General features: G+C 43.6%; 1 protein-coding gene across 3 annotated transcripts in view; it reads left to right on the top strand.

Annotated features, from left to right (window-relative positions):
- Window positions 1-11,237, top strand: part of SH3BGR (SH3 domain binding glutamate rich protein) — a 51,815-nt gene extending 40,578 nt beyond the window's left edge. Inside the window, exons 4-7 of one of the 3 annotated variants that reach the window (XM_089511990.1) lie at window positions 792-890; window positions 4,072-4,101; window positions 6,819-6,967; window positions 9,578-11,237. In XM_089511990.1, coding sequence (XP_089368116.1) covers window positions 792-890; window positions 4,072-4,101; window positions 6,819-6,929 — 240 coding nt within the window. In that variant the 3' untranslated portion in view covers window positions 6,930-6,967; window positions 9,578-11,237. The remainder of the gene's footprint in view (window positions 1-791; window positions 891-4,071; window positions 4,102-6,818; window positions 6,968-9,577) is intronic. The other 2 variants (XM_089511988.1, XM_089511989.1) reach the window with 2 other exon arrangements.
- The last annotated feature ends 6,257 nt before the right edge of the window (window positions 11,238-17,494 follow it).

Genomic DNA, 17,494 nt, shown 5'->3' with positions numbered 1-17,494 from the left:
ATTCATCCATCACACAAGTACACACACACTACCCTCCCTTCCCTGCAATTCTGGCCATCCTATAGCTCTTCCTGTTCTACTCCAGATTGTGCAGCAGGTTGTTTCCCCCAGACCCTCCCAGCCTCTTCTTAGGCTCTCTCAACCCACCCACACCCTTTCTCATCCCTCCCCATCCCACTTTAGGTTGCTGTACAGCTTTCTCTGCCAGCTCCCTGGTCATTTTGAAGTTTCTTCCCAAACTGAATGTGGGGGGGTGGGGGTGGGACTGGCAGGAGTTGAACGCCTTTTACTATTTCCTCTTTGTTGGGGCTGTTGGTGATTGTAGGGAGAGAAGTGAAGTAACTAGCCTGCAGCTGCCTTTCAACTTTGTTTTGTAGATACACTCTGAGGCCATGTTCTGGCTTGGTGGAGAAAAGAGTTAAGATGGTGGGCAGTTGCAAACCTGGCACTTAGTTTTACAGCTGTTTAATATTTTTTTTCAAACAAACAGATCAACAAACAAACAAACAAACAAGGAAAGGGGACCTTAGTGAATGCGGAGGCCACATTAGGGCCCAAGTCATAGAGAGAAAAGTGTGACTTCACAGAACCAAATATTTTAAATTATCTGTAAACATACCTGATACAAGTGACTAATGTATTCTGTTGAACAGTCAATCCAGAGATTGCAATTACTCAAAATTTGCTAGATGCTTTTAAGAATAATTTGTATTTTCTTTGATTCTGATTTCTATTTTCCCCTGCCCTTTTCTGGCAAATGTCACCCATGCAGTTCTTTACTTTGTTGCCAGGAAACTGAAAAGTCTGAAGTTACTGAAGAGAATGAAGATCACACAGAAGACAATGCAGGGGAAGAGGCAGAAGCTGCTGAAGTGGTGACAGAAGAACAGGTAATTTTCTTTATTCCTTCACCTTTTTTGGTTATTCCCCTGTTCATGTATGTCCTTTTAAACTTTACATATTGGAGTAATTTGAATGTGACTAAGAGAACAGGATATTTACAAGTGATACCTGCAACTAATGTTGCAGTGTGGAGTGCTACTAGTCAGGATTTCAGCCACCTTATCCCATTCCCCTTGCCTATAGTACCACCAGTTTACCTCCACATCCTATCATTCTGTGCCTGTTAAGGATGCGCAGTCCTCACTGGGCTATTTTTGAGGAAAAAGCTTACCTCTGTCCCTCAGGATTTTTGTTCGTTTGTTTTTTGCTTAAAGTATATTATACTTGTATAAACCTGGGAATTCCTCCTTCTTTCTCCTCCTGGACCACTGGTAGTGTCATTTTGGCTACAAGAGAAAGGACACTCACACTTAATATGACTAAAATGACACCCACATCCTGAATATTGGAAACGGGTTTGGTGCCAAGTCACACATAGAATAGCTTGCTGAAATCAATGAAATGCTAGCCATGTTGCTTTTAATGGGTTTCCTCTAAGTGGGACTATGTCTGAAGCTTTTTTGGAAGGCAAAGCTGTGTGTGCTATGCAGTGGCTGGGATCTGGTGTAGCACAACATGGTGCAATAGTTCCATATGTGAAACTACGCTAAAGCAGGACATTCAGTACCTGCACACTTGCTGTTGAGCTCTTGCAGCCGCCCCTTCAGCCATTCAGTGTCTGCTGGAGAGCATGCGGGGAAGATAGGAGAAGTTTCTGACTATGTCCCAAGAGCCCGATGCAGAATATTTACATCACCTGCTGAGACCTTTGGGTGATTCTGTGTCTGGCTGTGAGGAGCTAGGTGTGTCTGTGGTCTCCCCCTCACTCCACCAGCCACAGAATGACCATGAGGAAGCTGTAGCAGCTCAAAGTCCAGGGAAGGGGAGTTTGTTTGTTGTGGTTGAGAATACTTCCCTCCACAATGAGCCAAAAAAGATGTAGAAGAGGGTATGTTGGGCTTAGGTTTGTGTATGCCACTAACAGGATGCCAGGCAGTGTGTCTTTCACCCCCTACACTGGTCTGCTGTTGCCTTATGTACATCATTAAAGTGCTTAAAAATGTTCATATGTCAGTTGAGGTTAGAATGGGGTTGGCCTAAGACATTTTGTTAGTACAAAAGATAGAGCACCAGAAAAAAAGAAAAGAAAAGAAAAGTTAGGCTGACCTTGTCCTCTGAACCATGTTTTGGTAATGAATGTTTAGTACTAAATGTTTTAGTAATATTAGAAAATGTATTTTGAAATTTATTGTGGATATATGTGGGTATTTGTATGAATCTGAATATGTGAATAAAAATTAAGGAGGGAAAAACATTACATTTTGATGGGCTCCTATGGTTAACCAGTCAGCTTCTCTCTCATTTTATGTGTGTGTGTGTGTGTGTGTGTGTGTGTGTGTGTGTATGCGAGAGAAAGAATTATACCATGATTATTTTTATAAGGCGTTTACCAAAGTACTTCAAAACATTTTTTTGCTTTTTCCTCTGTTCCAATTTATTTTTTCTGTAGACATCCTTATTTCTCAATAATAGCAACCTTAAGTGATACTTAGCAGATCTGAAACAGATCTCACAGAGACAGAGCATAAACCATTATAATCCCCTGCCTAATATTTGTCTGTGGAGGCAGCTGAGTCTGCTTCTTTTGAGATGTGTGTACATCATAATATTTGAGTAACTGAGTGAAGAGTGGGGTGTACACCTGTTTGGATCTGTCCTAAGTCCATAGAAATCTATAGCAGACAGCATCATGCTGTTCATGTAAGATATGCTTATACTAGGTTTCCCACCTACCCCAGTTGGGATTTATATGTGCTGACTACTTTGGTTTGAATGTACATGTAGCTTTCATAAATGACTCCTTCCACTCTGGATTTTGTATCAACATTCATACTTAACACCTTCTAGAACCTATCAAAGTTGCTTTTAAAAACACCTTTTGAAACTCATCTGAAAGATGGAATCCAGTGACCAATTTGGCCATTATCTTAGTTATTAACCACCCATAGCCATTCCTCTGCTGAGAAACAAAGAGTTTTCCCTTAGAATATCATATAATAATCTAGTACCAGCTGCTGACACTGACAAGTCGCTATCTCTGTTTCTGCTGGCATGCTGAGAAGGAAATGAAAACTATGAGCTGCAGCTGCTCTTTCATTATAGAAATAGGACAACATGGAGGTGGCTCTGAATTCCACTGTATAAAGAAAAGCAGCAAACATGTAATTTCTGTAAGATGCTACCGCTGAATAAAATGAGTTTGTAATATAAACAGATGTGTGCTAGGAACGTTTCTTAATGGCTTGACCCTGCAGGGCCATAGAATGAATGCAGAGCCAGAATGATTATTATGAACATGTTTTCAGAAGAAATTTCTGGGGGTATGAATTGTGCTCAGTCACACAAGTTATCTTTAACTGACTTGCACATGTGAACTAGTACTCCTAGAAATCAAGGTAGATGCTCTTTAGAGGACATGACTCTACCTATTATGATTTCTTAAATTTCAACCCTGGGCAGGGAGAACAGAATATTTCTACAAGAACTTGGACAATATACTGTTTTACAGAGACCATAGAGAAAAGCTACTTTGTCACCATTTCCATGATATTTCTATTCCAACTTCATCAGCAACATCTTGGGTCAAGAGAAAGGCAATACTGTGTTTTTAGGTCAGTGATGGTGAATCTTTTCAGGACCTAGTGCCCAACTAAAAGTTTTTCTGGCACTGGGTGTTACCTGGTGCCAGGGGCGGGGGTGGGACTTCCACCCTCTGGGGATGGGACTTCTCCCCCCATGCCTTTCCTGTCCTCCAGGTGCCAGGCCAAATGGCATTGCATGCCATTTCTAGCACACATGCTGTAGGTTTGCTATCACAGCTGTAGGTGCTTTGTATAAGTCACAATCTCTTGTGGGAAAATGTCTGGAAAACTCTTTGAGCTCCCTTGTGGCTCCTGTCCAATGTGGATCTACCTGGAAATGAACACAGTAAGACTTTGAATGAATAAGATTCCTTTGTTAAACAGTGTCTAGTCTCATCTCATGAATACCTTTGTCATCCTTTGTCATCCAGTTTTCTTTTTCTTTTAGTCTCTTTTTAAGAACAATTTTAATTTTTTTCTTATGCAGGAAGAAGGCGAAGAACAGCCAGTGACAGAAGTATAATAACATGCTTGAACGCTCTTTTAGCATGCTCTTTTCTTTCCATTATACTGCTTGTTTGTGAACTAATTCAAACCATCCTCTTCACCATTCTCTTTCTCCAAACTAAATATGGAAACCTAATTAGCACTGAAATCTTGCAAAGAATACTTATGCTTATTCTTTGAGTACAAGGAATTCATCCTCCTACTCATTTTGTCCTAACAAAATAGTTTGCACTTCAACTGACATCCCCAGACAGTAACTTGTATAAATGTGTGTGTGTGTGTGTGTGCACCTGCATGGATATAATAATAATGATAATAATAATAATGTTTATTTATATACCACTTTTCCAAATTAGATCAAAGTGGTGTACAACAGGAAGTACAATACAATATCCAGCGCTGTGTAAATTTACAGCACTTTATAAATAAAGGTTAATAATAATAATAATAATCCAAAGTCAAAATAAAACATAACAGGCCTCTCTCCCCCTCAAGTTGGTGGTCGGAAGGAGGGCTCTATTTCTTTCAGGCCAGGCCTCTCTCCCCCTCAAGATGGTGGTCAGAAGGAGGGCTCTTTGTCTTTCCAGGCCAGGCCTCTCTCCCCCTCAAGATGATGGTCAGTCCAAGAATACTGTCCTGCACTTGGGAGCAGAAATCCACCAGATACAAAAGTCACTTGTGGGTGGTTGAATTAGCCAGAGTGGTAGGTAGCATGGAAATGAAGGTGCAGCACCTTGGACAGCGCCATGCATACAACATGTTCCAGCAAATTTTGGACCCAACCTGAAGTCTGTCCTCAACAGCAAAAAGCCTTTTACTCTGGAGGCCTAGTACTTTGTCACCTGTCACTTAGATTGTTCCTGTATTCAGGCTGCAGTAGTGAGCATGCCCTGGGAAGTATGAGACTCGTAGTGTGAAAAGGGGCCAATTCATCAGGGGATTCTGGAACCAGTAAGGAGGAGGGATCCTAGTTCAGGGGACTGTGTCAGAAGAGGCGTTGGCTGACAGGCTCAGAGTTGGTGTCAGATCCTGGATCAAGTCATTCAGTGACTTACCCTGCCATGAGCCTACTGATTTCCTTCTTTCTTAATCTCTCAGTCTCTCTGTGTTTAGACAACACACCTTGAAAAAGTTACATTTTTGTCTACAAATCGCAGAATTCCAGCCTCTGTTAATGTCTGTGGCTTCCTACAGAAACTTCCTGTTTGTAGCCTAACATGTTAACATGATATTATAGTAGAAAGCACTTCAACACACAGCAGGAGCACTTTCACACTACACAATTACAGCACTATGGCTGCTCTTTTAACTGCCATGGCAACCACACTGCAATTTGCAGTTTAAACAGCAACATTTAGAATTCTCAGCCAAAGAGCTCCAGTGCCTCATCTCACTACAAATCCCAGAATTCCATAGGATGCAGACACAAATGTTAAAAGTGGAATCATAGTGCCCCACCTGTGCAGTTATAACATCCTGACCTGATTATCCAAACTTGAACGTTACAAATTGACAATGAAATCATAAACATATTTGATCAAAATTAAACACATTTGAACTGATTTATTGGCTTTATTAAATACTTTTGCCAAGAGGAAAGGGTTATATATATTTGTTTAATGTTTACAATGTATAATCAGTCTCTCTTAATATAAAGGAACACAAAAATTCAACTGCATGAAACTTTTTTTTTGGGGGGTGGGGGCTAAAAAAGCTTGTATTTTGTATTTAGACAGATGAAATTTTCTGGTGACATGCCTTGATTCGAAATAAAATACACTACATCTTTAGAAGTTGTTCATTCTCAGAGAATAACACTTTTGAAACATAACTTTTTTTATCTGAAAATGCAGAACACATTCTTCTGCATAAAAGGATCTGTGAGCAGGGAATTACATTTTGTTCATTTTTCTTCCCAGTCTGCACTGACTGGGTTATCTAAAGGTGTTTTTGCTCATTTTTGGGTACATGGACTTGTTTTGCCCTGTATCAGTACTGATATTGAAAGCCATACTTCTGTGTCACATTAAATTCATTCCTTTTTGTTGTTGTTAGCTACATGAGTGCACATATGATGCAGATGTGTGTGTTTGCATAATAATTTGCCTATGGGGATAGTGCCTCTCCTCTCATTGGATGGCTCCTGTTCTCAGACCTGGCCCATCAATTTATTAGCACCTTGTTCTTCATTTTCAACTTATGGCAAACCTAAAGCCCCTATCATGGGGTTTTCTTGGCAAGATTTGTTCAGAGGAGGTTTGCCGTTGCCTATATACATGCACAGCCCTTTAAATATGTGAAAATAGGCAGAGAACTGTGGGAACATGTGAATGTTTGCCAGCAAAGGAATAGAAAAGAAAACATAGCACTGACCTTGCCACCTCCCAAACAGTCAACGCCAGTTCTGACTTGAGAAGAACAGAAAAAAGATAAAGGGGAAAAATATTTTTAAAAATCTATCCTGAATTATAACCCTCAGTCAGAGTAAAGATTTGAGATGGCTCTGGAAGGGAGCAAAAGTTGTATGTAAGATGAGAACTGAGAATAAACTGTGTAGGTTGGGCCTTGCTTCCTTTTTACCTTTCAAAAGTTTAAAAAATGTTTTTTCCAAGGTTTTGTTTTAGCCAGGAGGAAAAAAAAATGCACATGTGAGATGTAATACTTTGTTTCAATAGTTTTTCTTTCAGTTCCAGTGTCTCAATATTCTTTTGTTCTGCCATAAATAAGGAAGCAGAAGAAGCACAGGAGGAAGAGGAGGAAGGAAAAGGGGAAGAGGAAGAGGAAGCAGGTGAGGAGGAGGAAGAAGAAGAAGAGGAAGAGGAAGAAGAGGAATCTTAGTATATTTTTATGACTTTTCCTTCAAAAAGATTGTTCAGGTAATTATGCTGGTTGTCCTCTGTTCTCAGCTTTCGCCTGCAAATAGTAATTGCTTTAGTTTTCTCAGCTAAAAATGAATAATTTTCCTGTTCTTTTAAGCAGACGGTAGAAACGTTTCAATAACTCTCATCACTTCTTCCCCCCATAGTAGGGATTATATACCACTGTAGCAGAAGAAAACTAGAACATGAGCCAACCACTTTAAGCAGTTTTGCCTCATTGTTTTACATAGGAAGGAGTAAAGCATGTGGGGAATTCTCCCATTGAAATCAATGGAGATTAGATGTGATTTCCATTATCTAGAGATTGCAGCCATCTTTGCAGAAAAGTAGAGGTCAACTGGAAGTTCTGTGCAATTTTTTTATTCATTAAAGTGGACGTTTAGGTTGCACCAAATCTGTCACATTACTGGGCTGGTCTGAAACTCCTGGAAAAAGATATCAAAAATCCTTTTTGTACATACTTAATTGACACTTAACATTTCACAATTAAAGCATGTATACAAGACCTACCTAGGAATTTACTTGTTCACAAATAGAAGTAAAAGAAGTGAGATGTATATGAAATTACTCTGTGTGTCTAAAAGGTGGTGGGATACACGGGAATATGACCAGAGCTTCCATGCGTACCTGTGTTCCCTTCCCTATTTTAACAGTATGTGTGAATAAGTGAATATCCACACAGGTTTACAGCATTTGGGACTGCGGGCTCCCAGACTGCATTTCCAGTAGCTAAGAATAATCATTTGGCAGACTGATGCCAGCTATTGTTTTAAACTGCCATGGTAAATATCAGCAGGAGGTCTCCTAGCCACAAAGTAGCTCTTTGTCACTTTTCCTGTGTGTCTGGAACAACTTCATGCCTTGTAGAAATATTGATCAGCCTTCTTCAGAGTACCTAGTCACTGACAGAAGAACACTCCTCTACCTATAATGGAAACTTCCAGTGGACCTCTACCTATAATGGAAACATAATATAGTGAGCATGACCCACTACACTTCCTTCCAAGAGGAATAATTTCAAACAGTACTGTTAGGCTCTTACTTAACCTTTCATGACCTTGTAGCCCTTTGATGCCACTTAAACTGCCATGGCTGCATCCTACAGTATTCTGGGATTTGCTGTGTGAGGGAGGAACAAAACCATAACCAAAAATCTGCCAGAGATTTTTAAATACCTCATGAAACTACAAATCCCACAATTTCTTAGGATGGAGCCATGGCAGTTAAAGTAGTATCAAAATGCTATAATTGTGTGACATGAAAAGAGATGTATGTTTGCAAAGATGGCCATTGGGATTCAGTTCAGGGGATCATGGGCTTTTCCTTTGCTGTCTCTCCTGCTTTTTTTGCCCAATCTTCCCTTCTCCTAGCCACAAAGCAGCCATTTGAAAGGAAAACTTGGGCATTAAAGGCTACATCTGTGACAGTACTAGCTGTCTACTACTAGTGATTATCCTGAGTTACGTGGGATTTTGGTAGCCCCCCAACTTAATCAAGTGCATTTGAAATGCATGTGAACAACAAAGATTCAACCCAGATTCTAGCTGGATTATTTTCACTGTCTGAATAACCCCTGAGGTAAATGCAAAAAGATGAAGGAACAGGGGAACAGGAGAAGAATTCAATTGTCTCTAAAGCAGAGATAGGAAATCTCAGCCTGGAGGCTCCCTGTCAGGCTTGAAAACTCTTCTGCTTTTATTGTTGAACTTTAAATGGTGATAAAGGGTTATTTACAGGCTGGGAACTGAGGTCCAAGGGAGCTCAGCTCTGGTTTGCAGCCCAGGAAAATGCTGCACTATGGTTTATTTCTGAGAAAAGAGGCACAGAATTGAATTCTGGTGTGCAGTCTGGGAAGGAGTGCACTGGTTCTTACTCTAGAATAAAAATCACTAGACATAAGTTCTGGTTCTGATCTGTAATTGGTGATGAATGGCTATTTACAGTCTGAGAATGGAGCTCTTGAGGGCACAGCTCTGGTTTGCAGCCAGAATTATTGCACTATTAGCCTACAATAGAATTTATTTGTTCTTTGTATGGTTTCTATGAAAATGTACAAATGGATAAGTATATGTATGATTTCATCTACTGCCTGAATGCAGCTCCCCAGGTCCTTTCCCAGATTTAACATAAGGCCAAAAAAAAAAAAAAAAAAAAAAAAAAAAGGCCTCCTGTTTAGGGTCTTTGTTAACAGTCTGTATTCTAAAAATCGGAAGCCATCTGAAATCATGGCATTAAGGGTGCTCTACACTGTCGAAAGAAAGCAGTTTGACACCACTTTAACTGTTATAGGTTTAGCCTATAGAATCCTGGGAGTTGTACCCAGCATGCTTTGACATAAAAGGCTCAAGAACTTGTAAAACTACAAATTCCATATGACGGAGATACAGCACTTAAAGTGGTGTCAGACTGCATTATTGCTACAGTGCAGATATACCCTTGTGTTTCTTGCTAAGCACTGGTTTGTGAAGAAACCCAAGGATATACCATTTTGTCTTTCCCTTTTTTGCCTTTCTTGTAGCTTTTATATTATAAATCACTCGTGGTTGAGTTTGCCATCTTATCCATAAAGCTAATACTTACATCACATATTAAATGTTTCCTTGACAGGAACCTGAAGCCCATGGCAGTCACCACAGAGTGAAGATAAAAACAGCCAATTTCCCTCCGTAAAAACATTGTTGCCTTTCCTCTCTACAGCTCAAGATATCGGCATAGATGTTACTTGAGACAACAAGCAGCTCCACGTGCAGTCTTTATATATGTGTGTTTTGTGTATGATACTCTGGTGTTGTGTCATATGGATCTTCAGATGTTCAGAACCTGATGACCAACCGACATTGTGGGTCTGATTTTTAGGATGTAGATTCCTATGGGTAGGGATTAGTTCAGTCTCCATGTTGGTGTCTCACCCAGGAACACAATGGCAACTCTTGGAAGAGATGGTATTCAGAACTGGAAACTCCAAAGAAACTCCTCTTACATTTGTGCCTTCTTATCTCTAAACTAGCCTTTGAAGTGGGTGTTATTTTTAATGTACAGCCATAATTGAAATAAACACATTTCATGCCAACTATCTGCTTGTTCCCTCCAGGTATTAATTTACTATAGTAAATGATCAAAAGAGAAAACTAAAATTATGTATGATACTTTCCCTTATGAAATGTTTTCTGAGGGGGCTCCCCACACCCCCCCTGCCATGTCCTATATTTTTCTGCTAGCAATGTACAACATTAATCACAAATTCCATTGTTCATGATGGCAGAGGTTTTCAAGAGGTATTACAGCCTCTGAGATACTTGTTGCAAGTCAAGTCATCAGTTTTCCTCCTCCTGCCACTGAAATGTTATTTTCAGCTCCCCCAATATTATATGTCTGGAGAAGAGCTGTTGCTCACAGATGGCTGGAGGGCAATATCTCTTCTCCTATTCTCTTCTAGTTCTTCTGACTATGAGAGAATGCAGGAGATTGTAGGGAAACTGCAAACCAGATGAAAATTCACCTGTGCGTACTCTTATGAAATAAAAGGAGCTGTCAAAAATGTGTATCATATTATTACACTAGGTGTGTGTACATCACAAATGTGCAAGTGCTAAGGGCCAGAGATGGAAAGATGTCACTGAATCTTCCCACTATCTCCCACTGCCTGCACCCAGCATGGCCCCTCATGGTTTCAAAAACAAACACTTCTGAGATTTGATCCTAGAGAACCTTTTGTAGTTTGAATGTGCTGGTAGTAGCAGCTATGAGAAAACTGAATATCAAAAATTATGTTGGAGATCTATAAACAATATATTTTACTCTGTGTGTGTGTGTGTGTGTGTGTGTGTGTGTGTGTGTGTGTATATATATATATCCTTACATCAATAGCTATTCTGAGGTAGGATAGACTGGAACCCTAGCTGCTGAAGGATTCATTCCTTTTCTTGTATACGTTGCTGAATTACCACACCTCTAAAGCTGCTACTTTAGAATAAAATACACAAATACTTATTTATAAAACCTACCATTGTAGGGAATAATAAAGAAAGGGAAGAAAGGGAGAAAGGGAATAATAATAATAAATATTCTTACCTGCCTCTCCTCATGGATTGAGATGGGGAACAACAACAAATTTACAATAAACAACATGAATTAAAACACATTAATTAAAACATGCAACAGTATAAAAATACTAATAAGACATACATATTTTAAAACAGTCCACATTTAAAATTTAGCATCTGATTCACAATTAATAATAATAGCTTCTTTTTTCTACAATGAATAATCCATTAGAATCATAGAGTTATTATTATTATTATTATTATTATTATTATTATTATTATTATTCAGAGTTATGAGAAATGTTGCACAGAGGAGGGGTATACATATCCCTTCGCTAATCTAGTGATCCTAGTCTAAATTTGGCCTTTGCAGTGTGTTATTAACATTTTAAAAACCATATTTAAAAATACTGATATTTTGCATAGCATGTAGTTTACTCTTGACCCTGCATCCCCACTGCTACCACAAGACTCCAGCACTGGCAATTGTTTCCGGCTCTTGGATTTGTGCCCCACAAATCTGCTCGACTACAACTCCCATCACACCAAGCTTCTATGTCCAAGGGCAAATCAACCCTTAATTAAGAAGCTTTATAAAGCCTGGAGTACAAAGGTGACCAATACCTCAACTATGCATTAATTTCAGAATAATTTTTATTAAAACAAATGAGGCATTTCAAGAATACCTGAGTCCTGTCCAAAGGAAAGCTTCAACTCATTCTCCAGTTTGTAAAGTACCTAAGCACTTTCACTGAATAGTGTACAAACAGGATTATAACATTTGCTGAAACATTTAGATGTGCCTTGTCCCATCTCACAAATTTAACGTGTATCTCTTCATTTAGATGACTTGTTCTTGATTTGCATTGCTGAATGAGATTTCAGGTTCATGTCAACAGTTACCTCTGATCTAGCCTTTGGAGTTCACTATCACTGTCTGGAAGGGTGTACACACTGCAAAATTAAAGCAGTTTGACACCACTTTAGCTGCCATAACTCTATCCAATAGTATCCTGGGATTTGTAGTTTAGTAAGGTATTCAGCCTTGTCTGTCAGAGAGCTCTCACAAAATGACAAATTCCAGAATTCTGTAGGATAGAGTCTCATGGCAGTTAAAGTGGTGTCCAACTACTTTAATTCTGCAGTAGTGGCTACAACCAATGAAAATCTTACTTAAACAGAGTAGAGATTGTTACTGCCTATTACAGGTGTTGGATTGGCACAGCTACTAGTGTTTGTATATTGCCTATAACAAGCTCAGTGGCAAACTGAATGGCAGATAAGGTCTAAAATTTGAGGCAATACTTTGATTTATGAACATGTTTTTGCTATATATTTTTAAAGCCAAGACATTAGCTGTTTAATCTGTAGCCCAAGTGAGACAATTTTCTAGTATTTTCTTTTTGTTGGTGTTATGTACATTAGCCTACAGTTGAGATGAATTACTAGTTACACTTAATAGTAAATCACATGTAATGTCACACCATGTGTTGTTTGCTTATTCCTCCCACTGCTTTTGTATGGTGTAAGAGTTGCTAGTAATATCAATGTACTTAAAACAACTTTTCTATCCATCTGTCTGTGTTTCCTTTTATTTTCATAAGAACAATAAGGAAAGAATTTAAATATTGGAAATGATTATGTTAAAAAGTCTTTAAAAAATCTCCACTGAAGAGACCTGCATTAAGTTTGTTTTGAAGAAATTTCAAATCATAAAGATTGTTTTAGCATATAGATGCTGGAACATAATCACTGAAATTAAGGACTCTCAAGGACAGTTACAGTGATGCAGGAACTCTGAAGACTCATTCACCCACTTTAAGGGGAAGGAAGGTAGGATATAAATCAATACATTTCAAAACCATGTATTTTATGGAAATGGTGTGTATCCCCCAGAAGAGGTCTACAATCGGTGAAGTTTTGCATGTCTTCCAACTGTCAGGACATAAGTGGTTCACTGAGCTCACTCTCAGCTCATGCAAGGCTTACACCCCCACTTTAGTTTTATTATTTCTTCTTCGTGGTCTCTGCGAATCATACAAATGGGTTTCACTGCGCCTGCGCAGTGCTGTTCGGAAACTTCTAGAATCACTGGGCAAAGTTTACTTTGCAACATATAGAAACTTTTTGGCGGTAACTCCGCCCACCCGTTATAAGGCCCCTGCCTTCCCGCTCTTTCCCCAGTTCCTTTTTTCCGCCGTGCTGGTTGCTGTTTGGAACTTCGCTCTTGCTAGCTCGTTTGGATCACTGGTTCTATTTGACTCGGACTGTTTTTTCTGGACTTTGGCTTCTCTTCTTCCCCCGTGTTATTTGACCTTGAACCGTGTACTTCGATTTGGATCTCGTTTTGGCTTGTCGACTTCGATAAAGGATGTCTCCTCCTTTCAAGAAATGCGACGTCTGTGGAGGAAAAGTTCCTGTACAGGACCCGCATTCTTCTTGCCTGCTGTGCCTCGGCCGGGACCACGACCCCAGGGCTTGCAGCCTCTGTAAGTCTATGTCTTCCCAAGCCCGGAAGAACCGGGAATCGCGGCTGACATCCGCGATAGCCCAGGGCAAGATTCGGGAGGGGGATTCCCGACCTGCCTCAGCCCCTTCGGCTTCTGCTGTGACCCCGTCTCTCCTGGCCCATGATGGCCTGGCCAGCGCACCTCCCTCTGCTTTGCTGGATTCGGGGGTTTCTGACGCTGCACCCCCTGTGGCCCGCGGCTCCACTAAGCCCAGTGCCACCTCCAAACCCACTAAGCACCCTCATAAATCAGGGTCATTGGGTTCTGCTGCCGCCTCAGCTCCACCTCGCGAAGAGGGAGCCCCCTCCGAAGCATCGGGGTCATCCCAGCGAGCGGCCTCCGACCAGAGGTCCCATAAGGCGGCTTCAGCGACATCTTCCAGCTCCAAGAAGACCAAAGCCAAGTCAGGATCGTCGGACCATTCCAAGCCCTCCAGATCTGATGACTCCGTCTCGAGGAGGGCCACCTCCGAACCCGATGCCTCGGGCTCGAAGGAGTCTGTCTCCGGGAAGAAAGATGGAGCTGGACAGGCGGCTAGGATCTCGGAGTCACCGATCCTCTTCTTTCCCCCGGATGCGCCTGCTCGCCCTAAGTCTGGCAAAAAGAGGCAATCATCGGCCCCGGTCTCGACACCTTCTTCTGCTAAGAAGGCCAAGTCATCAGGTGGTCATCCAAGTTCTCAATCAGGCTCTCCATCCAAGAGGCTGGCCGCATCCAAGGAGGCTGCTGGGTCCCAGAAGGCCCATCATCGAGACCGTCCTCGTCCCGACTCCCCGGTGACGGTTGCTTCCCTCGCCACACCATCTGTTGAGGTCCACTCTCCTGTAAGGGATCGCGACCGTGGGGCCGCCGTCCAATCATCTTCGGTTCCAGCTCCGTCGGCTTCGACAGCGCTCTCCTTTCTCCTCTCAGATGACGAGGACCCTTGTGATCTTCCAGCGAGGTCCCCTTCACCTGCTCTGCATTCACCGGCTCGGGTGCTTGATGATGCTACATACTTCTATGACTCGGAGACTGACCAGTTCTTCTTGCCAGTTCCTAGAGAGGTCGCCTTGGCTAAGCCCACTTCGGTTCGGGACCGTGTTCGTGAACAAGACCGTGCTCATAGCCAGGATCGACACCGACCCGAGGAACGTACCGACCGACCAGGGCCGTCGTCGGCGCCTTCCTTGCTGCCCGTGACCCGACCGACTGAACGCACCAGGCCTGTGGCTGCTGTTGAGCTGGTTTCTTCGGATTCTGAACCAGATCCCATTGGTTCTGATGACGCCTCGGGTGAAGAGGAGCTTGCTCGAGATTCCCCTCAATTCCTTCACCACCCGGAGATAGCCTCCCCGACGGATGATGTGAGGTCGTTTGCAGAGCATGTTATCAAGATGTCCAGGGCTCTGGACATCGAGCTCTCATATCCTGAGGAGGAAGCCAAGGAGTCGGTTGAGCGCAGGGTTCGCGGTCGGGTCCACGCGACACCCTCCGTTCCATTCCTGCCGTCTCTAGAGACTTTGGTCAAGCGCTCCTGGGACGCCCCTTCTTCACTCCTTGGCCCACCACGCAAAATAGAGTCCCTCTACAGGGTCTCGGCTCCAAGCTCACCATGGTTGACCTCACACCCTCGTCAGAATTCCGCTATCATTGAGGGCGCCCAACAGGTCTCCACGCAGCGTCAAGCAACGTCACCAATGGACAAGGAGGCCAAAAAGATTGATGCCTTGGCTAGAAAAGCTTATGCAGCGGCTGCGTTGGCAGTGAAGGCGACCAACTACACTGCCTGTATGAGCGCCTATGTCCAAACCCTGATGGAGGGCATCTCCCCGATTGTGCCGGACGTCCCGGATGGGGTACAACGGACACTGACTGAAATCAGGGATGAGGCCCATTCCATTGGCGCCTGGCTCATCACGGCATCCAGGAATGTCGCGGAGTGTTCGGGCAGGGCCATGGCAGCATCCATCGCCCTAAGGAGGCACGCCTGGCTAAGGGGCTCAGACCTCAATTCTAGCGTCAGAGCCACCATTGAAGACATGCCCATTGATGACTCGGGCCTATTCCATGCCGAGACTGACAATAGACTTAATCGAAAGTTCAGGATGAAGTTGGCGGCGAGAAAACATGGTATGTCGGCCCCCGTTCCATCCTCTTTCTGCAAGCGATTTCGCCCTTGGCAACAGCAGCAAGGTCAATTTCATAGGTCCTCCTATCAGGACCGCCAGTTTCATCAGCAGGGCTCTCAGCGCCAGAGGTACCCGTCCCAGTCCTCTTCGTCTTCTGGCCGCCGCAATCAGTCTTCCCGGTACCATAAGAACCGCCGGCAAGACCCCGATCAAGGCAAAAAGAGGGCATGAAAACTTCCCGCGCACTTCGCCTCTCCTCTGTGCTTTTTGGACATCCTTAGGCCCTTTGCCAACGTATGGGCCTCTATTTCTTCCGACTCCTGGGTGCTAGACATTGTCTGTAGGGGCTATTCCCTCGAGTTCGAAGAGCTCCCGCCCACCGGAGCTTTTATTTCCACCCCCCCCTCGGACACCCTTCTCGACGAAGTGCGTGCTTTGCTTCTTAAAGGGGCAATCTCCCCGTTACCCCCCGAACACTGTTCCAGGGCCTTTTTCTCCAGGTACTTCACGGTACCGAAGGCAGATGGGGGCATCAGACCCATCTTGGACTTAAGAGAATTGAACCTCTTCCTTGAATACTGCCGGTTCCGGATGGTAACCTTGGCTTCTATTTTGCCTCTTCTCTACCAGGGCCTGTGGTTCGCAACAGTCGACTTGAAGGACGCCTATTTCCACATTGGAATTCGGGAGTCCCACAGGAGATTCCTCGCCTTCGCCGTTGGCTCCACTGCATACCACTACAACGTGCTTCCCTTTGGCCTTGCCACGGTTCCACGGGTCTTTACAAAGTGCATGGCTCCAGTGGTAGCATACCTCCACCAGAAGGGCTACAGGGTCTTCCCTTACCTGGACGACTGGCTGTTTGTCGCCGACTCACAACAGGACCTCCGAGAGGCAATTTCGTTCACCTTGCATCTGTTGGACTCTCTCGGACTGGTCGTCAACGAGGAAAAGTCCCACTTCACTCCGGCCAGGCAGGCCAAGTTCATCGGAGCCATCCTCGACTCCGAAAGATGCTCCGCCTTCCTTCCTATGGACCGCTTCCAGGCGTTAGTAGCATCACTGAAGCCTTGCATTTCCCACAGAAGGGTGAGGGCCAGGGTCGTCCAAGTTGCTTTGGACACATGGCGTCAACGACCTTCGTGACACCGTGGGCAAGGCTTCGCCTACGCCCACTACAGTCCTGGTTCCTCTCAGTCTTTTCCCCAATGGAGGACCCTCCGTCAAAGTGGCTCACGGTACCGAGGCCGGTGGCCGCCTCCCTGAGATGGTGGTTGGACGACCGCAACATCTGTATCGGAATGCCCTTCCATCAGCCTCAACCTCAATTGACTTTGACAACAGATGCTTCTCTGGAAGGCTGGGGCGCTCACCTGCTCGACCTGGTTGTCAGGGACAAGTGGTCGGCCCAGGACAAACATCTCCACATCAATGCTTTGGAGATGCTCGCAGTCGAGAAGGCTCTGAGGGCATTCGAGCTCACCGTCACAGGCAACGTGGTCCTCCTCAGGACGGACAACACTACCGTGATGTATTACATCAACAAGCAAGGAGGCACCAGGTCCAGGACTCTGCTCGAGATCACTCTTCGCATCTGGGACTGGTGCATCCAGAGACAGGTGCTCCTCCAGGCGATTCACCTCCCAGGAGAGGACAACGAATTGGCAGATCGCCTAAGCAGATCTTCTTCGGTGTGTCACGAGTGGAGGCTCCATCCGGAGACGGTCAGCGACCTCTTCGACCGGTGGGGAACCCCCCGGATCGACCTCTTCGCGACCGAGTGGAACAGCTACTGTCCCCAGTTCTGCTCCAGAAGGCAAATGGACGGATCCCTCGGAGACGCGTTCGCCTTCCTTTGGA

Source organism: Sceloporus occidentalis, unplaced genomic scaffold, assembly GCF_023333645.1.
Source record: "Sceloporus occidentalis isolate IW3139 unplaced genomic scaffold, rSceOcc1.0.p SCAF_2, whole genome shotgun sequence".
NCBI lineage: Eukaryota > Metazoa > Chordata > Lepidosauria > Squamata > Phrynosomatidae > Sceloporus > Sceloporus occidentalis.
This window is presented reverse-complemented; position numbering and strand designations above follow the sequence as displayed.